At 40.0% G+C, this 25,226-nt stretch overlaps 1 protein-coding gene across 1 annotated transcript in view; it reads right to left on the bottom strand.

Moving 5' to 3' along the window:
* LOC102876639 (ribosomal protein S6 kinase alpha-3-like) overlaps positions 1–10,674 on the bottom strand; it is a 100,234-nt gene extending 89,560 nt beyond the window's left edge. The window contains exon 1 of the mRNA XM_006893792.1: positions 10,606–10,674. Within this exon, the coding sequence (XP_006893854.1) occupies positions 10,606–10,674 (69 nt within the window). The remainder of the gene's footprint in view (positions 1–10,605) is intronic.
* Positions 10,675–25,226: the final 14,552 nt, after the last annotated feature.

The following is a 25,226-nucleotide window of genomic DNA, read 5'->3' as shown; positions in this document are numbered from 1 at the left end:
ATGTTGCACATCCTATCTTTGAGTTTTTAAACATATGACCTAGGGATCTTACATCACAACAAGTCCATTTTTTTACTCAAGTAGGATTGGGCCAAATAATTCTCAGCTGTCCTTTTCTAGTGTTAACACAGTATAAGGAAGATAATGCAATATTTTTCTGATAGCTAAATTTCTCCAATGTTTTGGTGAATGAGAAATGTCAACTTAAAGCTAATACAAATGTTTAAAGTATAGACTATGCACATTACAGGAGCATAGAGCACCTATGGGGGGTTTATGTAACTTCAAAGTGAAAGAGACAAGACAAATCTGACTGAACAGAAATGAAAAGGCACAATAAATGTCTTTTTATTTTTTCATAAGAAAATCCTTTAGCCTGTTAATTGGGAGCTCTGGTGGTACAGTCCATTGGGAGCAGGCACTGCTAACTCAAAGCCAGTGTCTCTCCGGTCAGTGGTTTGAATCCACCATGTGCTCCAGAGGAGACAGGTAAGAGTTCAAACAATGAGTTTGAGGGTTTTTTAAAAAGCCTACAACTTACAAAATACAAGTAAAAAAAAAAGTAGGGCTGAAAACCAGTAGTATAGTGGGAAAGTTCAAATTAAACTCATTTAATGAATTTTATTCAATACAGTAGCCAATGTGATAGTACTTGTGATAGCCAGTAGTATAAATTGAAATTATGCAAAATTACAAATTAAGTTCCTCTGTCACGCTAGTTACATTTCAAATGTGTTTAGCTGTCACATGTGGCTATGTGCTACTAGAAAAGTCTTTTTTTCTTAAAGTAACTCTTTCCTATTATTGTATATTGTATTTGGATAGATATTTCTGTTCCTAAATTTGAAGAACTGAAATAGCATTTTGTAACTTAAGTACTTCAGGTTCCACAGATTTCTTTCTAGATTCAAGATTTATCCCAAAGCACTGCACTTGAGATGCACTTCAGTCTATTAATGTCAAAATGATCTTTTGCTTCAAGCTATCATTTAACATTGGTTTCTAACACGTATCAAATGACTACACCAAGTTTCCTTTATGGGCCAACCTCACAGAACTCTAGATGATCAGGTCATATTTTAAGATGAGATCATCTTTGTATGTGTGGTTATAAAAACTAATTTATATTGTGACAAAACAGAACTAATTTTTATGTAGGTAAGAAACCATGAATATATCAGTAACAATGGAGAAATCCAAGTTATGCTATTACTATAATCCTATTTCTACTAATAATGGAGAGGAAATACACAAGTGCTTTTGTACTTAGACACAAATACAGGTACCTAATATTAAGGATTCTAGTGCCATTTCAAGGAGGAAAAGAACAATGTGAACAACTGACTCTAGGTGGGGCAATAGCCTAGCATTCCATTTTTCTAGTTGCCCTTGAATTCACTAGAGCTCTCTGCTTTCTAGCTCTTATCTGTAAGAGGGTAAATATGCAAAGTAGGTAATGCCATTCTGATGAGACAAAACATAAAATCAAACAAAAGCCAAACTGATAGGTGGATGTCAGAGCAAATTTACAGGATAGAGTACAACTATCCCACAGGGGTTTTACAGAAGCAGACTGCCTTATCCTTCTCCCAGGCAGGAGTTGGTGGGGGGCAAAATTGCCAACCTTTTGTTTACCAGTTTAGTGCCTAACCACTGTGCCATCAGGGATCCTTCTTAAGTAATATGTCCAACAAATTACCTTTGGCCTCAGAGTTTTTTTTTTTTTAATGGAAGAAAAAATGTTTCTAAGTGAAAAATGTTTGTATCAAAATATTACTAACTACAGCTATCTGTGTCATAGTAATTGTAGCTAATGTCATGAAACAAAATTACCTCTTATAAATGTTCACGCCAACCATGATAAAAAATTTAAAAAGAGAATGGGAAAGATAGTTGGATTACATACATAGCTTAACTCCACATTTCTAAAATCTATGTGATTATGCCACACTTGTTCATGCGTGGGTTTGGGAAGGGGTGTGGAATGGTAACTGGGGTACTGATACTTTTAAAATCTCCCGAGACTTCCCAGTTTGAAAAATAGTGTACTTACTATTTAAAGATTCTGAAGTATGAACATTACATAACAGAATAAATCCTAAGGATTATGTTTGTACACAGGAAAACCTCATTACTCATGGCATATTCAAATAACCAAAGCAAATGTGTTTATACTAATGAGAAAAGGAGTATGCCAGATTCACTTCTTTCCCTAATAATAAAATTAACAAAACTAATTGTGCCTCTATTCAGACTGTAAATGCTAAGCTATACAAAGTTAAAATTCTACATACTGGCACTGTGTACTGATTTTATTCATTCCTTAACTTCCTCAGAGGTTGACACAGTATTTCACAGATTATAAAACATCATGTTAAGATATATCATTACTTTATATATCATGAAGGAAGAAAATTTGCTAATTAAACCATCACAGATTTTAAGAAAACTTAGAATTTGAGCAGCACTAAAATATGAACATACTTTCAGCCACAAAGAAAATTTACAAGCAAATTAGGTTCCCAAAAGTTAATTTCAATACAAATTTTTCAGTGACATTAATGACATTTTTCACAATGTCCCAGCATTTTAATTGTGTTCTGGCTGCACCTGCTTTAGGCTCTCCTCATCTTTGATTTAGCCTGTTTTGATCATTTGGTCTCATATATATGAATTTTTACTGTAATATTGTGTGCATTCTAAAAAATAAATTTTAACCTATTATTCTTTAAAGACACCAGCCAGCAGGAGAACAATAGGGGGGGAAAAAAAACCAAACCAAAGAGTCAAGACTTTTCTATTTCTTTTAACTTTATTATGATACTCAGAACTTTCACTGGTTATTTTAAATAAATCATTTCATTCTTGTGGGAGCTGCAAGAAAGGCAAGTGGTTCAAATCCAATAGTTGTTCCATGGGAGAAAGATGGGAAATCTCCCATGTGTTTTATAGCCCTTGAAAATCCACTGAGGGTCAGCTATGGGTTGGTTCAGACTTGACAGCACATAGTAGCAATAACCTGATTAGGGGGATTATCCCAGAGGAAAATCACAAAATTTCCTCAGACAGTTCCACGAGGTGATTCATTAAAGTTATTATTTATTAACCATTTAAATGATAGATTTCCCCATGTGCTTTATATCTATTATCATTTTATTGAATTATCACATTTGAGATAATTTTTATTATATTATGATCCTGAAGCTGAGACATTAAAAAACTTTCATAAAGGTATAAAGTCAATAAGTGACAGGAATAAACCCAAGTCTTTATAGCTCAAAAGCTTAAGCTCTTCAACACTGTGCCATACAACCAAATTATTCCACAAACTTTCTTCAAAATGGAAAAAAATCATTGCTAACTACCATACTTATTTAAAACAACCCAAATGTATGAAATAATTATTATGTGCTTAATGGGTACAGAAGTCTTAGTGGCATAGTGGTAAGTGCTTGGCTACTAAATGAAAGGTCAGTAGGTTTTAAACCACTAGCTGCTGCTATGCAGATAAAAGATGGAGATTCAGCTTCCATAAATATAACCATCTTGGGAGCAATATGGGGTCATTCCACTGTCCTATAGAGTCACTACAAGTCAGAATTGACTCAATGGTAATTGGGTTATATGGATACATTTCACCCTGAACATGTTTTATAATAAATGCTGATGTTAAGTTTTGTTAAATCTTGACAGATTTTATTAACAAGTGAGATTTATGGGATTTTTATGCTTGCTTTTATAATATTAAGTATTCAAGTGATAAACCAGGACATCTCAGATCTGATTTAACAGTCATGATCGAGTTTAATATCAAAACATGAATTTGTTAGTATTAATGAGCCATGTAGTTTATGAACTAACTCTCAAAGAACACACTGATGAGGAAAAACACCACCTAATACTAAATAATGAGATATAAGAGCTCGTTTCTTCTCTGTCTTGTGAAATGAGGAATGGGATGTGAAATTTATTTCTGTGCACACATTACATTCTAATGCTTTAATACTTGTTATCCACCAAAACAAACAAAAGCAACTGAGAACCATCATGCTCATGCATTACCCTGGAGACCACCAAGATGTCACTGTTGCACATTAAAAACTGACTGAGCCACACTGACCAAAGCCTGGTAGGTAACAAACCTTTGACCACTGAATACTACAGCAAAGCTGGTTAATTATCACAATGGTGTGTGTTGTTTTGTTTTTAAAAAAGGGTGTTAATAAAAAAGTTTTTAAAAAATTTAAAAGAAAAAGAAGATTGTTAATTTTGAAAACTTGATAGAATGATTCTGTAATTTAGACTTTCCAGATAAAAGATCTGATATTCAGGCAGTCCCCACATTATGAACTAGTTCTGTTCCAAGTCTGCCATGAAGTCAAATTTTTATATAAATCATCAACTATTAGGTATGGTTTTAATAAAATATCTATTAGTTAAATTTTTCTGACTATAGACACTTCTCATTTACTGACATCTTATTATCTCACACTTTTACATTTACAACAACAGTAACATTTCCACTACTTTATGCTTTGCAGTAGCACAATTAAATGTTCTGGGATTCCCATTCTTCTCAGAGTCAGCCACAGTTTGTTATGATCCACACAGTCAAATGCCTTTGCATAATCAATGAAACCCAGATAGACATTCTTCTGGTATTCTCTGCTTTCAGCCAAGATCCATCTAACATCAGCAACAATATCCCTAGTACCACGACCCCTTCTAAACCCAGCCTGGACTTCCGGCAGTTCTCTGCTGATGTGCTGTTTTAATCGTTTTTGGATAATCTTCAGGACCAAGAGGCAGTAGTCAGAACAGAGCAGGGTAACACGGCATGGTTCAAAATTGGGAAGGGTGTACGCCAGGGATGCATCCTGTCTCCATACCTTTTCAACATGTATGCAGAGCAGATTATCCGAGAAGCTGGGCTCTATGAGGAGAAATGTGGGGTCAAGATTGGTGGAAGATCTATTAACAATCTGCGTTATGCAGATGTCACAACCCTGCTTGCTGAAACTGAGGAGGACCTCATGCACTTGCTGCGAAGGGTCAAGGACTGCAGCCTTCAGTATGGACTGAGGCTCAATGTTAAGAAGACAAAGATTCTCACCACTGGACCAATTGGCAGTGTCAGGATGGATGGCAAAGAGATTGAGATTGTTCACAGCTTCAGTTTGCTCAGCTCCACAGTCAACACTCTTGGCACCAGCAGTCAGGAAACCATAAAAGCGTATCGCGATGGGAAAGTCTGCTGTTAGGGACCTCTCTAAAGTACTCAGGAGCAACGGTGTCTCTCTGGAGACTAAGGTGCGCCTGATACAGGCCATGGTATTTGCAATCGCTTGTTATGCATCAGAGAGTTGGACAATGACTAGGGAGGACAGGAGAGTGGATGCTTTTGAGCTGTGGTGCTGGAGGAGAGTACTGAATGTACCATGGACTGCCAGGAAAACAAACAGATTCATCTTGGAGAGGATTAAACCAAGCTACTCCTTGGAGGCAAGGATTCTGGGGCTTCGTCTGACATACTTTGGACACGCTGCAAGGAGGGACGGGTCCTTGGAGAGGGACATCATGCTTGGGAGGGTGGAGAGACAGCGCAGGAAGGGAAGACCCTCTATGAGATGGATTGATTCGGTGACTGGGGTAATCGGGATGGGTGTGTCAGAGGCGGTGCGGTTGGCGCAGGATAGAGCAGGGTTTAGGGCTGTTGTGCATAGGGTCGCTATGAGTCGAAAACGACTTGAAGGCACATAACAACAACAACAACAACTTTATGCTTTAAGTCAGGCAATAACAATGTTGGTCAATAAGTGAGGAGTGGGTGTCGTACATTGTGTACCCTTCAATGATTAAAAGACATTTAAAAACACTCCCAGATACACTAAGAAGTTGTTAACACAGTAATTTTAACTAGCACTCATTTGTTATTACTAACCATTGTTATGTACCTTGAATGTTTAAATACAATAGGTTTTAGGAGGGTTGCTTCATAAATAGGGAGGGGTTGTAGGTAACAAGGTAGTTTGCCCACAATTCACTGAATGTCGAGTCCTTGGTCAGGAGTGCCTATCCTAATTGTTCCATATTTGAGTGTATTTCTTGTGATTTTTCCAGAGAAATATTTTTAAAGGGCAGGTAAGTAGCTTTAATTTGATATGTTTATTTCTATCTTAAAATGTAAATGCACTCAAGAAGTCTCACATTTTGGATCTACCCTATTGGTATAGGATCAAAATGATGTGTCAAGTTGCCAAAATAAAGCAAACTTGCCTAAATTTTCATTTACCAGAAACTGGCATATACTATAATCGCTGAAAACAGAGAAGTATTCAGTAATGTTTTACAGTTACTTGAGAGATGACCTGTCCTCTCCTCAGTTCTTCACCTGAGGGAAAGGGGGAAAAAAACCAAACCTGAAAGATGGCAAAAATGAAACAGGAAAAGGAAAATAAGCTTAATCAACCTTTTATTCCTCCAAAAAGTTAACAATTAAACCTCAACAGAATGTTTACCCCCTATGTTGCTGCATACCATTGAGTTGGAACTGACCCATAGTTGACCTTCCAGCTGGTTTTCAGAGACAGTAAACCACACAGGAGGAGACTGTCCATCCTTCTCCCAAAGAGCAGCTGGTGGATTCGAATCATGTGCATTTGGGATTACAGTGCAGTTTCTTACCACTAGGCCACCTATTTTTAAAACTACATAACAGTTATCTGATAGAAGTACTACAGAATCCAATATGATCTTTAAGATTAAAAATTAGTGCACTCATTTACTAAAGAGAGTCTCCAACACAAGGGGTCTCATTTTTAATAAAGTCTTGATATAGTTTACAGTTTTCAATATATTGTGTTTGGTATTTAAAGAAACTCAAGATGGCCATTTTTATTTTAGCCCATTTCTATAAAGCAAAAATCCCTTCTTCACTTTATAATTTTTTAAATTGTTCATATGTAGGTCTACTACAATTTATTCTTACTCTAGTGACACTGAGGGAACTTGTCATTCTAGGTCAGGTTTATAATCCAGTAAATGTTCCTGACAGCAGTGGCAAGCAATCTGTAGAACAGAAGAGGCATAATTCTTTGATATTAATCTCTACACAGTCAAATAAATAGCCAAACCCATACCAGTATCTTTCTGTTTATTTTTTTCATACCAGTATCTTTTAAGTAACTCATTTAAGAATCCTGGAATCATCCACACCATTTGGCAGTTATTTGTTTTTTAGCCTGTACCAACCCTTACTTTGCTTACATAGTACTTCCTGTATTATCCTAAATTTCCTTCTTTAAACATTTGGCCAAGTTCTAGCCTATCATGTTTTGACTCATGCTTGAGTTCAACCACAAGGTTTTTCATTTTGTTTTGAACACCATGAGACCTGTGGGAGGTCCTAAAGCAGGAAGCAGGAAGGCTATGATGTAAAAGAATAAAGAAACTGCCCTTAGTTTTGGTTTGGGTTTTTTGGGGGGGTGGGGTACTTGAGTCTCATTAGATGGTTCTTATTTCGATGTAAATTTAAAATGTTAAGAATTGAGATAAGAAATGTTATCACCTGTCTCTATCATGACTTATTTATTGTGCACCATGTTAACTGCTGAGAATACAAAGGGTTCCTACTCTCAAGAATTCAGTCCACTAGAGATGAGACCACTGAATAGAAAGATCTGGACAGACTAATCTTGAAATCTTTTAGATTTCAGAGAAAAACATTTCATGTATTTACTCAAATACTGTTATGAAAATTAAAGTAATGACCTTCCGATGAAATGCAGGATTTTCAATAGTAAGCTGCTGGGGAAGATGACGAAAGAATAGTGGGAATCAACGTCACACCTCTGAATGAAAATCTTCAACTCTTCTCTCACTGGCTTCAATAACCAAATATGTGTCAGAAGTCATTTATCTGGAACAGCTGAGAAGCAAAGCTAACAAAGCATCTAAAGAGAATGTATTAGAATCTAGATTTAAAACCTAGGTAGTAGTGGCTGTTTGATACATCTTGCAAGAAGAATAAGGACTTTTTTTAAAAAAAGCAAACTTTAGAATCCTATCTGCCAGTTCTGCAAAATATGACAGTAACTAATTGGGGTTTAAAGTCAAACCTCTTACATTAATCTAAACTGTTTCTGAAAAAAATACAGGACTTCTTAATAACCTGAATTTTCCCACAAAGGATTTTAGGCAGATACACTAACAAAGCAAAATACATGAATTATATCTACCTGGCTTTAAATTATAGCTCTGCAATTGACTCTGTCACAGAAAGGATAAAATGAGATAATGTAGCACAGTGCTTAACATCTACTTATTGCTCTTGAGTCGAAATGGACTCGTGAGGCTGTAAATCACAATCGGAGGACACTGCCCATCTTTCTCCCAAGGAACTGCTCCTGGATTCCAACTGAGAGGTGTGTCCTTCAAGTTAGCAGCGAAGCTCTCTATGGACCAAGCTGCCAAAGGTCCCTTAGTAGCTGATAAACGGTATTTTTCTACCTTTACATATCCAAATGTATGCTATACAGAGTAAAGGGATTTAAAAAAAAAAGTTTCTCAACCAGAAATGAAGCCAGATTCTGATTTGCAAATATTGCCTGTGCTCAAAACAAATTCAATTGCTTTCGATAAGCTCAGTACTATGAAAAATGTATTTTGTTAATCTTTTAGTTATCTTATTTAATGCAATTTTTTTTTCCTCAGGGGGCAAAAAATGAATGAAAAGCGCCCCCTGGCATACTATTTTCCTCACTCTATGGAAAGGATGATGAAAAATCAAAGTCTAACTTTCCTATAGAAGATTTACGGTAATCAGAATGGCTAACCAGTTAATTTTAAATTAAATTCCAGTAATTCTGCCAGACTTAAAAACATGACTTCGTTCTTTTTCTCCTTTTTTGGAGGGGGTGCAGTAACATATAGCGACGTCTCTTTTCAAGAGCACCATTTCGTTTAGGTTTTAAAGTATGATCCAAGTTGCAAAATACAACGCACTAATCGTAAGCACTCAGCTCCACGCTGGGAAGAGCAAGTAAACATTGAATACAACAGTGAAGGTGACGAGGAAGCCGCGGAAAAGCTATTTGAGCCCCTCCCTCTCCCCCCCCTCTATTATGCCCAAGAATGCAAGTGTCCCGCATCTCAGATCAAACAGCCATGGTCTCACTGACGTAACCAGTAACCCTATCCACCTCTCACACTGCGGAGGCCGGCAGGGCCAGTGGCTGCCGCCAAGTACACCACTCATCAGAGCTTGGTCGCCAAGTACACCACTCATCAGAGCTTGGTCCCGGGCCACCCCCGCGTTTCAGTCATGCTTTCCAGAAATGGGGTCACTCACTCAGTAACTATTACACACACTTAGCCCAGCATCCTGTAATCCCCTAAAGTCCGCTTGTGGGGCGAGAGGACAGTAAAAAGTAAAGAAGAATCAAACGCGCCACCATCAGGAACTGATTTTCCATTCTGGAGCCCAGAATCAAAGCTAGCCAAGCCCGTTGCCATCCTACGTAGGGCGGAAAGGATCGGCCCCATAGGGGTTTTAAGGCTCTAAATTGCCTCGGAAGCTGGCTGTCACTTCTTTCTCCGGCAGAGTGGCTGGTGGGTTCAAACCACTGACTTTCTAGTTACTAGCCTAGAATTTTAACTCCTGCGACCCCGTGGCTCATTTCCATTCCAGAGAGGCGCACCACCGTCCCGGGAGGGTTCTTGCCTTAATTTTCACAGACCCCAAGTTGGTGCTGGGACAGGGGCGGCTTTGAAGGGCGTGGAGCTGGGATGTAGCTGTTTGGTCCTGTTGGGCGCTGGAATGGGATTCGGTGTGCGTGCTTCTGGGATGGTTACTGATCTAGGGTGGAAATCCAGAAAGATCTTTGGGGCGGCCACGGATCTCCTTGAATATCACCTTTTCACCTCCATGGGCAGGAAACTCAAGTTTAACTCGCGGGGACAGAGTTCTCGAGCTCAGCGACCTCAGAAACGTACGCGCGCGCGTGTGTGTTGTGTGTGTGTGCACCTCAGGATCCCACTTTCTCCTTTGCAGCAGCAGTTGCGGCAGACTGAGAAAGGAAAAATCTCTTGGCTGTCCAGCACTTTACCGAAACCCCCACAAATCGCCACCCCTGCCCCAGGCCCTTCCTGCCTCCGTGCGCCTGTCTCCCCACAGCCACCTCCTCCCTCATCCTGATTCCCGAAAACCCGAGTCCATATCCCTGAAAGTCCTCCAGGTCCGGGAAAGCCCCTCGATCTGGCAGGGCCAAACTTCCCAACTCCCCGCCGCTCCCCGCTCCGCCTCCCGCGGCCCCCACGCAAACTTGATGACAATTGGCACCTCGCGAAGCCCCAGCGCCCACTCCAAACCCCACGCGCCGCCACCCCAGCCGACCCCCGAGCGAGCGAGTGAGGCGAGGGTGCCGATGGAAGAACAGTCAGAGATGGACAAACCAACCAACCCCAACTCCCCGAACGGGAATCCCGGACCAAAAGAAACATGAGTGGCAAGGAAGCAGCGAGTGGCCAGGCTCCCGGGAGGGAACGAGCCGGCCGGCCGGGCGAGGGGAGGGGACTCACGCCGCCCGGCCGCCCCGCCACACTCACCTCTGCGCTGTCGGACGGGCTCTCCACAGCCATCTTCTGCCACAGGCCCGCCAGCTGCGCCAGTGGCATCTTCCCCCCTCCAAAACCCCCCCGCCCGCCGCCTTCACTGCCTCCTCCCGCCCCGCCCGCCCCGCTCCGTCGCCGCCCGAGCCCCACGGCAGCAGCGGCGGCAGCAGTAGCAGCAGCCCGCAGCGGCGGCAGCCCGGGAGAGGGCTCGACACCGACACCAATCGCCCCAACGCTGCGCGCCCCGCAGTAGACGCCCGCGCGTCGAGGGAGAGCCTCGCGCCGCCGCCGGGCACGGGGTCTCGCCCCTTTCTTCCTCGCCTCCTTCCGCCGCCGCGACTACAGCTCCGCCCCCCCGCCCGTTCCCGCGCCCGCTCCCAGCAGATCAGCGGCCGCCGCGCGCTCCCCACTTCCGCTCACAACATGGCGCCTAAGCGATACCTGTCTCTCAGAGCGAGGCTGGCCGCCGCCGCGCGCACCCGGGGCGGGGCTTGCAGAGGCCACGCCCTCAAAGTCCGCCGCGCTGTGCGCCTCACTACTCCCTCCCTTCTTTCCAGCCTCAGCTTTGGGGCCTCGCCTACTTTCAGGAAGGGCGAGCCCCGGAGATCTGGGGGCGTCGAAGAGAGGCGAGGGAAAAAGGAGCGGCGAGGCAAAAGCGGCGGGCGGCGGGGAAGATGTAACTACCACAGGTCTGAGCAGGTCAGAGGCTCGTAGGGGATGATAGGAGCAATGGTCCCCGCCCAGAGGAAGAGGGGAGAGAGCAAGGCACATGGGGTGCAGTCCCAGGCCGGCTGCCCCTGTTGTGTCTACTCAGCCAGCCTCCTTCGGAGGTTTGTGCTGGCGCGCCGGGGCTAGAACCCGCCCTCCGGGGTCACCCGCTGGCCATTCACCTGCCTCACCTCAGACAGGGACATGGGAAGCTTGAGGGCCCCGAGCTCCCCGTGGCTCGTGGCTCGGCTTCCAATGGAATGCAAGGCTCTTGAAGTAAATACCCCCGTGTTTTGTGTTTGACATTCAGGTTGCATTCGTTCTGCATCACTCACCACTCTCACATCCCTTCCCACGCCCGCTGAGTCCTCGGGCTTCAGCCCAGGATCCCAAGCCCTCTCTCCCTTCTGCCTCAATCTTTGTGAAGGAGGATATAGGGAGGTTACGGAAAGCTGCTCCTCTTTCCGCAGAGGTCAAGGAGTTATTGATTTTTTTCTTTTTTAAAAAAAAAATCTTGTAGGCAGATGTGCGGGTTTCCTGCTCATCTGTTGACTTTAAATAATTGAAAAGTCTGGCTGCCCACGGGTGGAGAAGGAGGAGGAGAAGGCCAAGAGCTATCTGACTCCTCCTGTGGGCCGAGATGGGATAATCCTGGGCTTAGAAAATCCTTCCTTAGCGATGGAGCCCTGAGGAAAAAGGAGAGCTTGGGAATAGCTGTCTTGAGTGGGTCATAGAAAGATCTGACCCCACAGCCATCCCGCTAGGTGCAGCGCACGCTGGATTGTGCCCGCCCAGAGAGCAAAGTGTAAAAGTCTTCTGAGCTGTGTGGAAAGCTACTACAGCCACTGCCAAATGCCATGCAAGTTGGAAAGGAAAAAAAGCAAGAGAACTCTGTAGGTCACACTCTAGGCCATCCAGTCCTTTGGTGCCAGTAGGCCGCGGCCCAGACGTACTGGGTCTCCCACGCCCCGCCACCACAGCTCGTCCCCGCGCTCCCTGCATCTGCCTGGGAGCAGCTCCCTTTCATCCTTCCCGGCGCAGACACCTGGAGCGCCTCCGCCTTCCTCCCTGAGCAGGTGGAAGCACATAGGATTAGAGCCCCACACCTAACCGACCCAGTCTGCGCAATTAGCGAGAGGTTCGGAACTGAGCCAGTGAACCGCAGGACTTGGGCTCTATCTAGATCCTTTGAGCTACCTGGGGAGGTCCCATCTGGTAGGGAGCTGGAGAGTCGGAAATCCTCGCTGAGAGCCCTCTCTGGCATCCCCGACCCCGGGCACATAGCTCAGGATTGAGCAACATCTGGGCAAGCTCAGTGTGGCCTAGGAGACTAGATGGAAGGAGCCAATTTGCTCGGCTTTTGTCACCTGCACAAACCTTCTTCACATGCTGCAATTCCTACCTAGACTCAGACTCACCAAAAGTGGCAGCTCCATCTGTATAACTCCTGACGTTAGGGCCCGCTGGCAGTGGAAGACCGAAGGTCTAAGAGAAGGAGTTGTGGGTTATTTTGCCCTTATATAACAATGCCTACTTTACCTTTCATTTACATTGCAAAATCACATCCCAAATTCCTCAAAAGTTTCCCAGGGCACTAAGGAATTGGGATGTGGTTTTGCAATGCAAATGAAAGATAAACCTGGCATTGAATGCTTAGATAAACTTACCTTTTTTTTTAAAAAAAAAAAAAAAGAAAATAAATAGCAATTTTCGGTATCAACTTCTTTTTTTTTTACCTTGAGGCTAAAAGGAATAACTTTTTGTAACATTTTTCTCCTCCCTTTCCCCAGCCCACCCGCCATGCACCCCTTGTTCCAGATTGTTTTCATACGTAGAACAAAGGAATACCTTTATAACACAGTTCATTGATCAGTAAGACTAATGGGAGCAGTGGTGACAATTTGGGCATTAAACATCAAATAAACTGATAGTATAACAGGCTAATGCACTACAAGGACAGCTGTCTTCCACACAGCATTAACCTGATAAAGATCTGAATTGATTTGGAAAAACATCCTTCTTCTTCCATTCGCTGAAAGGCAGAATGTGTGTGTGTGGGGATTGTTATTAACAATCATATATATATATATAAAACAAAGAGTAATTTAACTACTTTTTTAAAATAAAAAACAACTACTCACTTTAGCTGACTGAATTGCAGAGTGGGAGGGGGATTAGGCGATGGAAGTTTTCCAGCAGATAAGAGCAAAAAAGAATTATTTAAATATAAACCCACTGCCATCAGGTTGACTCAGAGGCTTAGCAACCCCTTGGACAGAACAGAACTCCTCAGGTTTCAGAGGTTTTACATCTTTATCGAAGTGGTCTTGCCTCATTTGACTGTGGAAGCTGATATTGCCCTGAATAGAGGGGGCTTTCTCTCCCCTTTTTTTAAATTTTTTAATCAATTTTAATGAAAGTTAACAGAGACTTAGAGTTTCCCATCATTCATTGTTGCACTCCCCTTTCTGATTTAACAAGAGAACACTAACAAAAAAAGAAGAGACAGAGAGAAACCTAAGTGAAGCTATTTTTTAAACAAATAGCTGTTTCCACCCTCTAAACTTACGCAACTTAATATGGTGGCCTATAGGGTAAGGAGTTGTGCTGCCAACCCAAAGGTACCAGCTGCCCCGCAGGAGAAAGATGGGCAATCTCCTCCCTTGCGATTTCCTGACTCTGAAAACCTGCTGGAGGGCCAGCTGTCGGTCGGTTCCAGACTCGACAGTACACAGCAGTCACATGAGGTTATGGGGTATGTAAAATAAGGTTGCTTACTTGATAGAACCTTGTAGCATAGTCCGAGGGGAGTTGCGCTGCTAACCCAAAGGTGGCGCCTTTGCCTTGACTGGAATGGGCCAGCTGCTCTGGGGGAGAAAGATGGGCAGTCTCCTCCCGTTCAAGTTACAGCCTCCTCAAACCCGCTTAAAGGTCAACAATGAGTGGTTTGAACATAACCCAGAAACACATCACTAACTGCTACTCAAAGGTCACAGCTTTGAAGTCAGAGTCGACATGATGGCTACTAATAACAGTCACAACTGAGATGATCTATACATGTGAAGGGAAGCTCTGGTGTCCTAGTTGATAAGGAATCGTGCTGTCAACCCAAAGGTAGACAGTTCAAATTTACCAGCTGCCCTGCTGGAGAAAGATGGGCAATCTCCTTCCCTGATCTTGCAAGGCCAGCTATGAGTGCTTCCGACTTTTTTGCTGATCTTTAAATGTAAAACACATCACATTTAAAACACTTAAGACCAATAATGGATATAAATTACCACATTAATAGTTTTTATATTGATTGCATGTTGAAATTATATTTTGAATCTGTTGTACTTAGTGAAGTGATTAATAAAATAAACCTTCACCTATTTCTTTTTACTTTAAAAATGAGACTAGTAGAAAATATACTTGCATGTGTGAGTCCCTAGTGACTTGCATATTTCTATGAGAAGCTCTACTCTAAAACTTTTCTTTAACATTGAGCCTTCTATATATTCCTACAAGTTCTATAAAAAATGTTAAGTGATATGATCATATTCCATTGTCTTTTTAGTCTGAGTAGTGCAATATCAGCAGAAAGGGTTATTTTAGTTAGTTGCCTACTGATTTGTAATCCTCCCTTCTGCATTCTCCACAACACACAAATTTCTCTGTCAGAAACAAAATATTGGAAAGTTATTACTTGAAACTACAGCCGTGGCTTGGAACAGCAAACCTCAGTTTGAGAATCTGGACTGTGTTTCTAAGAAATCATTCCTAATGTATGACAGTACAACCAGATTTAACCTCCTCTGCCCCCACGAATTTCCTGCTGTAATTATAACCTTTGTATACAAATTTAAATGAAAACATTGCAGACTGGAGACATTCATGTCAGACATAAGAATGATGGAACCAACATGTATGCCTAGGAAACAAAATGTCAGGATATAATCTATTTGGGAAGAATATGTCAAGATGTAAACAGTTCTTCTGGGGGGAAATGTATTCATGAGTATAGTCATGTAAAACTGACCAAAATACTGTTTAAGTGACTAAACTCATGTATGACCTAACCGCCTGGAACAATTTACACTGGTGGTAACTCACCCACTCTTTCCTAGTCAAGTAGCTGACTTAAATTTCAAAAGATTTCAAGTTAAAAGGGAGCTTATCTACTATGAACTTCTCCTGTTTCATTTTTTTCTTAAATGTGGCTACTGTAAAACATATACTCACATATGTGAGTCCCTGGTGATTTGTATTTCCCTTTTCCCCCCTCTGTGTAGCCATCTCTTTCTGCTTGAAAAATGCTTTGGATTTTTACTTTGGTCTGCCCAGGTCAAGCTGTATTCCTCAATTAAAACCCCTTTCTTTCAATCCTAACCAACTTCAAGATGTCTTCTTTGAAATTTTTAGTGTCAGAAGTGGGGCTTGAAAGGTGCATTCTCTTTTACAGTTTCTGAGACACGACAGACACAGGCATGATATCTACTGAGCCATTTTAGCCTCTCCTACTCTATGAAGTCCTTGGAATTGTTTAAGGTTAAAAACCTCTTGAGTAGGAGCTCTACTCCCTTGCATAGATACCTCTTCTTAAATATTTAGTGTGGGTTTCTTTGAATATTTAAAGTGAAAGGGGTTTTTTGTATATGTTATTAGAATATGGGAAATAGCATGTCTAAAGAAGATCTGGAGCTACCTTCTGGGACTCTGGCTCAGTATATGAACAAACATTATGGTCCCTTGTTGTGCAAACTCTTCTCTGTCTAGCATAATTTCCCTCAAGACAGTTGGAAAACTCAGTGGCCACTTTATAATAGTTTCTAATTGGAGAAATAAATATATTTAAAATCCAAAATAAGAGACTAGATCTCCAGCCAGCAGAATGAAATTAGTTCATAAAGAATAAAAACAGATTTAAATAGTTCTTACAGAGGAATCTCAGAGTCTTTAAGTTACAAAAATATGTGGGCAAGGACTGAGCATTTTTTAAGCCCTTATGGTGCTTGCCACCAACAGAAAGACATATATAAAAGGATTAAACTGCGGTATGAGATTGGCCAGAGCACTAGGTTGCTCATAAATGGCAAAAAACTCTCATGCAACAGACATAAGCCAAGAAACACTAACAAACGCTGCAACAGACTCTCTGCTAGGAATTTTATTTGACTCTGGAAAAACAAAATTAAACCTAAAAGAGTAACATTCTTAATATCCTGAATAAATAAGCCTAGATTCTCCTCCTCCTCCTCCCCTCTACCAGAATGATGATTCGTGTTAAAAAATGCTGTAAGTGGAATATCTTTGAAATATGTTGAAATTCTAGTGATCACTTTGGGAAAATGCATTCCCATTTGCATTGGTTTTTAAGAGAACTTTTAATATTAACTTTTAGTCTAAAGGTCTGATTAACTCTGGTGGCCTAGTAGATTTTAAGTTATGCTGTTAGCTCAAATACTGTGCCACTGGTTTGAATCCACCAGTGGCTGGCTCTGTAGGAGAAAGATGAGCAATCTACTCCTATACAATTTACAGCCTCAGAAAGCCAATGGAGGGTCAGTTATAGGTTAGCTCTGGCAATAAGAGAAAAATTTTAAGCATTTATCTAGGAAATGTTCTGTTGAATTGAGTCAATCTCATCCAAGAATTTGATATACATTTTAAATAATTGCTGCTTTTTTGTGTGCCACTGAGTCAGAACCAACTCATATTAGTTTATTCTCCAGCAGGTTTACAGAGGCAGTAAATCATACAGGAGGAGATTGCCCATCCTTCTCCCATTGAACAGCTAGTGGATTGGAACTGTGTACCTTTGAGATTGCAATGAAGTTTCTTGCCACTAGGCCACCAGAGCTCCCTAAGTAAGTGGATTCCCCATATATTTGTCTTGTACAAGATTGATGCTAAGACTAAGTTTTGAGTTGACCTCACAAATCTTGAATTTATATGGTTTTACTGGGCTATTTTTTTTATCTGAGCATCTTTTTTCTGTCTCAGTAAATTTTTCTTCCTTTCCTTTTTTCCTTATAAAGTCTTTTAAGTCTCAGTAATTTTTATTCTCTTCCAAGGAAAACTGCTTTTTGTACCTGTCTTATGATTTATGCTGACAGCAACTATTTTGAGAAAATTTGGTATAAATTTGTACACTAAAAAGGATGGACTGTTTATTTTTAATTGATTTAACAAGGCCTTATAAAGGACAATTTATTCTGAAATGCTTTTCTAAAGTATACAATAAAACATGGAAAAGACAGTGTTCCAAAAATGTTATGACTTCCAATCTCTAGATGGTATTATTAAATTAGATTTTAATATGTCTTAAAAGAACATATTGTGATCGCTTTAGTGATAAATGAGCATTTATATAAATTAAATAGTCCCAATACTTCCAGAAGTTAATTAAAATGAATTTGCTCTGATAAAAATTTTTTGTGTGTTTATATCGACCTTGAAAACAAAATCTGAAGATCAAATCTTTGTCAATAACTTCAGCTAGGCATTATATTCGTGTGTTTTATTTCGGGAAAGGGAGTGATTTTTATTAATTCCAAAATGAGAAGGCTAAGTTGCTTACCAAAGGGATAATAAAAATTAGAAGGAAAATTATTCGGTTATGTTTTATCTTTGGAAACACGTTCTTCTAATAGTAAAGGTACTTTTAAGTCAGAGTGACAGAGTGAAAGACTTTCTGGTCCTGTGCCATCCTCATAGTCATTGCTGTTTTAGCCCATTGTTGCAGCCACTATGTCAATCTATCTCTTTTTCAACTGACCTCCTTTACCAGAGGAAATCCTGCTGATGTGGTCTGCAGTGCATTGCGCTGCTAACCCAAAGGCCACCCATCTCTGGTTGTCTGAATCCACCAGGAACTTCATAGGAGAAAAATGGGCAGTCTTCTGTTGTCATTTACAGCCTCAAAAACTCAAGGACATTTGCAAAGAGTCAGAACTGGTGGAGTTTTTTTTTCCTCTTATTTTTGTTCTTTAGCTCTGGTGGCAAGAAGCTGGCATTGCAATCTCGAAGGCAAATGGTTCAAGTCCACCAGTTGCTCCACAGGAGAAAGATGGGCATTCACTTGCTGTGCGGTTATTAACTGCCTCTGAAAACCTGTGAGAGGGTCAGCTATGGTTCATTTCCAACTTTATGGTGCACAACAACAACAACAACAACAGCTTCTACTTTACTAAACATGATGTCCTTCTCCATAGACCAGTTCCTCTTGATAACATATCTGAAGTATATGAGACAAAGCCCTTCCATCTTCACTTCTTTTTTATTTTATTTTATTAATTTTAATGAACGTTTACAGAGATTTTGGATTTCCATTCATTCATTGTTGCATTTTTCTCCCTGTCCTCCCCCCCCCCCCATCTTCACTTCTAAGAAGCATTCTGGCCATACTTTTTCCAAAATAGATTTGCTTGTTCATGATATAGTCTATATTCTTGGCCAATACTGTAATTTGAATGATTCCTTGATCTTCTTTATTAATTGTCTAGTTTTTACATGCATTAAGAGGTGATGATTGAAAATACCATGGCGTGGGTCAGTCACACTTTAGTCCTCAAGGTGACATCTTTCCTTTTTAACACTTTAAAGAAGCTTTTCACAACAAGTGTACCCAAATTCAATGTGTCATTTGATTTCTTTTTGTTATTGAGGGTTTTTTAAAATTCATATACATTGTATTTCACACATTCCTTCATTCACATTGTGTTTCATAGGATCATTCCCATACATTTTGTCTTATAAAATTAATCACCATTGATCTATGCCTGCTATTACTCCCTCTTTCCAGATCATATTGGATCTTTCCTAATTCCTTCACCTCTTCTCTCCACCAATCAAATTCTGTGTCCCTGTGACTTCCCCTCCTTAGCTTCCCTGGCCCCACTTCTTCCCTCTTTGGACATTTTATACACATCTTACCAGTTAGCCTTCCATTTTTACAATAATGGTCTTATGCAGTATTTGTCCTTATAATACTGAGAAGGTTCACGCAGCATAATGGTCTCTAGCCTCTTCCATGTTCTATATTGTTGTTGTTAAGTGCCATCGAGTAGTAGGTGACTCATAGCAACCCTATGAACAAAATACCTGAACTCTTGTATAACTTTCACCCTTTCTCCAGGTTCACAGGGTTTCTGGAGGCAAGCTATTTTGGAAGTGGATGCCACTACTGCTTCCAAGCTTGTTTCAACAAGTTTCTCAGCCAGATTAAAACTTTCTAAGATAAAAGGAAATAAGATCAATAATGTAAACATTAATGAGGTATAAAATTAGATAAATATTTATTAAATACATTTACCAGAAATTAAGAAGTTTATCAATATAAAACACTCATAAAATACATTTACCAGAAATTGAGAAGTTCATAAATATAAAACACTCAGACAAATCTAAGATTATACTTAGAAAACATAAGAAATCGTAAAATTTCAATGAAAATTTAAACAATGTCTCACTACTCTCAAGTTGAAACTGAAGCATAGCTGACCTTCCAATAGGTTTTGGCCTAGCGGTAAGGAGCTGTGTGGCAAATTGGAAGGTACATGGTTTGAATCCACCAGTAGCTTCACAGGAGAAGGATGGGCAATCTCCTCTTGTGTGATTTTTTATTGTTGTTATGTCCCATACAGTCAACTGAGACTCATGAGGACCCTATGCACAATAGCTCTGAACCCTGCCCTTTCTTGAGCCAATCTCACTGTCTCCCACACACTTAATTCCATTATTCCTGTGTCAATCCTTCTCATCCAGAGTATTTCTCTCCTTTTCTGTCCCTCCACTCTTCTAAGCATGATATCCTTCTCCAAGGACTAGACCTTCCTGACAACATGTCTAAAGTATGTGAGACAGAGCTTCAAAATCCTTGCCTCCAAAGAGCAACTTGGTTTCACCCTTTCCAGAACAGACCTTTGTTTTCTTGGCAGTCCATGGTATGTATATTCAGTACTCTTCTGCAGCACCACAACTTAAAGACACAGATTTTTTTCTGTCACTTTTAGTCATTGTCTATACATGTCATACACATCTCTGATGTGTAGCAATAATTGCTAGGACCATGGCTTGGATCAGGCACACCTTAGTCTCTAGACTGACATCATTGCTCTTTAGCATTCTGGAGAGGTCCCTGGCAGCAGATTTTCCCAATGCAATTCATTTTTTGATTTCCTGACTGCTTATGCCAAGAGTGTTGATTATGGAGCTGAGCAAAATGAAATTGTCAATAATTTTGACCTCTTCTCCATCTATCATGGTGCTGCCAGTTGGTCCAGTGGTGAGAATCTTTGTTTTGTGTGTCTGTGTGTGTGTGTGTGTGTGTGTGTGTGTGTGCGCGCGCGTGCACGCTCCATCAAATCACATCCAACTGGTACAGATTGACCCCTCCAGCAAAGCATCTGGTGGATTCAAACAGCGCACCTTTGAGATTGCAGTGCAGCTTCTTGCCACTAGCCACCAGAGCTCCGATCTCTGTTTTCTTGATGTTGAGCTTCAATCTATATTGAAGACTATAGTCCTTGACTTTATGCAGCAAGTGTTTCAGGTCCTCTTCAATTTCAAGCAAGCAAGGTTGTGTCATCTGCATACCGCAGGTTATTGATGAGTCTTCATCCAATCCTGATGCCACAGTCCTCCTCATAATGTCCAGCCTCTTGAATAATCTGTTCTTCATATAGATTGAAAAGGTGTGGAGATTGCCTCTGAAAACTTGCTAGAGGGTCAACTATGGGTTGATTCCAATTTGAGGGTCCACAACAACAAATAACAAAGGGTTTATTTTTAAAAAATAAACTATGCAGGCCAACTTTATTAAATTATAATTATGTTTTGTAGTATTATTGGCTTAAATGTCCAGGTAAATTACTGGTATTAAATTGAATTAAATGGAAATAGCTTATAATTTAAGTTCATAAACTCTTTATACCACAGAGAATATATTTATTCTCCATGTATGTGTATGTAAACTCATTGCTGTGGAGTCAGAATCTAGTTGACCCTTCTATGGGGGCTTTCAGAAATTGTAAATCTTATGGGATGTGACTTTTCGTCTTTCTCCCACTGAACTAACTGATAGTGAATTTGAACTGGCAGAGATATGCTGCCTTTGTGTTAACAGCACAAATTCCTAGGCCACCAGAACTCCCTTATTTGAAACTAAGAATAATAATATCCATGTCATAGAATCTTGGGAAGATCAAATAAAAATAATGTCTCTAAAGACTTTAAGCACAGTGCCTGCCACAAGAAGCATTCAATAAATGGAACTATCATTATCCACTTTAGAGAGGGAGTAGTCCTACATAGATAATGCAATTCAAGTATTGTTACTCTTGAAAAAAACTGTGCCTTTTCATTTGTTGTGTGAGCATTTTGTTATGATATAATCCATCTCTTCAGAGTACTTTTTGTATCACAAAAGTGATATTGTGAGTAATTTCTGGTGGAAGTCAAACAAAAGAGCATGTAGGGAAACATACTCTTCTGTGTTTGAAGCCACAATATTTAGAAATGCAAATAAATGCAGGCCAGTTGCCTCATAGTCTATGATCAAAACCTTGTTTATGTAATGCTCAAAAGAAACTGACAGATGAATGATTCAAAGTTAACCTTACCTGACTCATACTTACACAGGGAAGATGGGAGGAACAGGGTAGTATGGAGGAGAGGCCTATGTCAGGCAGGCTTTAATGTTTTCTCCTTTGATTGGCTTCCAAAATGTTTAATCCTTAGAGGTGTCATTTTGTTTTGGAGTCGTTTGAAGGGGGAAAAAATGATGAGGCTTTGAGACTTGACAAGGAACTGAGAAGCCATTCTCTGAGCTTTAATAAGCTACTATTTTCCTTCAGTTATCGTTTCACTAGAACAGAAAATGTTCTTGTTTACAAATACTAATTCATAAGAGGGAGATAATACATTAAAACTTCATTTTCATACTGATATTAAAATTGGCTATTTTAACATTAAGCAAAAAACACAGTTTAAAGTATTACTTGTCAGAACACTCCAGAGGCTAAACAACCTCGTTTTATACTCTTAACTTTTTTCCAGTCCACAAACCATTCTGGTGAAGCAAAAATTCAAGGATCATCAGTTCCCATTTATCAACATGAAAGAAAAAAAATCCCCAAACATCATGGGACTCTTGCTTTCAACTCTGTTATTGTGGTTACATGTTTTAAAAAGTTTCTATCTGTGCTTTTGAGTGTAGATTCAAAACTGCAGTTAGAAAATATATTTTTAAAAGAAACTCATTTTTGTGACTTAAATTCAAGACTAGCACTCGACTGGAAGTGACTTTGACGAACACAATGAGATTGAATGGATTATATGGTGAGCACTCAATTTTTCTTATTTGGAGAATTTGGCATTTTAATCACAAAAATTATGTGAATGAAGCAGTATAAAATTGAGTCAGGTGCTGGAAAACTGGGTATGGATTAATTGTGCCATAAATATAAATTAAGTACATTTTCATCAAACAGTACATCAATTATAATTTTAGTGGTTTATTTTCAAATGGTGTTTCCAGTTACTAGAAAAGAAGATGATATGTCTTTTGGGCTAATAAATATTAAGGAATGCCAATTATTTTTAAAAATATTAATTTAAATATTTTATGATTACTACTCAAATAACTAGAGAAAAACATTTTCAAGCCTTGTGTTGCAATAATGAAGACATTTGCAGGCAAAAGATTGAATGATGTAGGAAGTCAGTTTAAAGACAAAGGTGCACCTGATCAAAGCCATGGTATTTTGATTTGCTTCCTATGCATCTGAAAGTTAGACAATGAATAAAGAGGACCAAAGAAGAATTGATGCCTTTGATTTGTGGTGTTGGTGAAGAATATTGAATATTCCATGGACTGCCAAAGAACAAACAAGTTTCCCTTAGAAAGAAGTGCAAACAGTATTCTACAGAGGCAAGGATGGTGAAACTTTCTCTCATAAATATGTTGTCAGAAGGGACTAGTCCTTGGAAAAAGACATCATACTGGGAAATGTAGAAAGTCAGATGAAGAGAGGAAAACCCTGAACAAGATGGATTGACAATGACAGTAAAATGGGTTTGACTGTGTCACAGATGGTGAAAGTTTCTGATCTATTGTTCATAAAGTTGCTCTGAGTCGTAAATGACTCACTGGTATATAACAACAACATAAAGCATTAAAAGAAGGAGGAAGGAACACCTAGAGTCATTTGTCAACACTGAACCATTTCAGGAAGCAGCATATGATCAAGAACCAGTGTTATTAAAAGGAAGAAGTTTAAACTATACTGAAGAAATTGACAAACAAATAAGGCACCTGGGAATTGACAGAATACAGTTTAGGTGTTTATAGCAAACAGATGCAGCCCTGGATATGCTCACAGGTCTGTGCCAAGACATTTGGAAGACAGCTACTTGGCCAGATGACTGGACAAGACCCTTGTGAGCCTATTACACACACACACACACACACACACACACATGATCCAACAGAATGCAGAAGTTATTGAGCAATATAGTTAATATCAAATGAAAATAAAATATTGCTGAATATTATTTAAAAAACCAACTAGAACAAAGAACTGTTAAAAATTCAATCTGGATTCAGAAGAGGCCATCGTTGCTGATGTCAGATGTCTGATGGATCTTGGCTGAAAACAGAGAATACTAGAAAGATGTTTACTTGTGTTTTATTGGCTATTCAAAAGCATTTGACTGTGTGGATCTTAATAAGTTAGGGGTACTACTGAGAAGAATGAGAATTCCAGGAACACTTCCCTTTCATGTAGAAACTGTACAATGACCAAGAAGTACAGAACATGGAGATACTGCATGGGTTAAAATTAGAAGTGTGCATCAGGGTTATTCTTTCATCATACCTATTCCATATGTATGTTTAGCAAATAACCTGAGAAGCTGGACTATAGGAAGAAGAATGTGGAATCAAAATTGGAGGGAGACTTATCAACAACCTACATTATGCAGATGATAGAACCTTGCTTGCTGAAAGTAAAGTCAATGTACTTACTGAAGAAAATCAAAGAAAACAGACTTAGATATGGATTGCATCACAATGTGAAAAAAAATTCCTCACCACTGGATCGATAGGCAACATAAAATAAAAGGAGAAATGATTTCATTTTACTTGGGTCCACAATCAACACCTATGTTATCAGCTGTCAAGAAATCGAATGAATAAGGTATGGAGCAAATCTGCTGTCAAGACCGTCTTTAAAGTGCTAATGGGCCAGCATTTCCATTTGAAGACTATGATGTCTCTCACCCAAGCCATGACTTTTCAAGGGCTTAGTGTGCATGAATAAGGAAGACTGACGAAGAATCAATGCCTTCAAATTATAGATTGCCAAAAGAATAGGGATAGTGCAATCAGGACACTCCTTGGAGGCATGGATGGTGAAATATTGTATAGCATATTTTGAACATATTCTCAGGATGCATCAGGCCTCAAAATGACATCATACTTGGAAAAAAGACAGGATGACCCTTAATGAGACATATTGACTCAATGACTCCAACACTGGGCTTGAGCATGATTGAGATTGTGAAGATGACACAGAATAGGGCAAGATTTCCATCTGTCGTACATAGTGTCACTATTAGTTGGAGTTGACTCAATGGCACCTAACAAATAACGCCAAGATCCCTAGTGGGGCAGGGGTTGAAGCACCCGACTACCAACAAAAAGTTTGGAGGTTCGAGCCCATCATTTGCTTCACAGGAGAAAGATGTAACAGTTTGCTTCCACAAACAACTATAGCCTTATGAACATTCTGGAGCCCTTATACTCTGTCCTATAGGGTTTCTGTGAGTCAGGATTGACTCAACAACAGTTTGCTTTGGTTTCTGTTTACAAAATAAGGGATGAATTTCGTAGATTAAATGGCTTTAGTTGGAATTTTAAGAAGTGC

This window comes from Elephantulus edwardii, unplaced genomic scaffold (assembly GCF_000299155.1).
Source record: "Elephantulus edwardii isolate Elephantulus edwardi_28Jun2011 unplaced genomic scaffold, EleEdw1.0 scaffold00131, whole genome shotgun sequence".
Lineage (NCBI taxonomy): Eukaryota > Metazoa > Chordata > Mammalia > Macroscelidea > Macroscelididae > Elephantulus > Elephantulus edwardii.
This window is presented reverse-complemented; position numbering and strand designations above follow the sequence as displayed.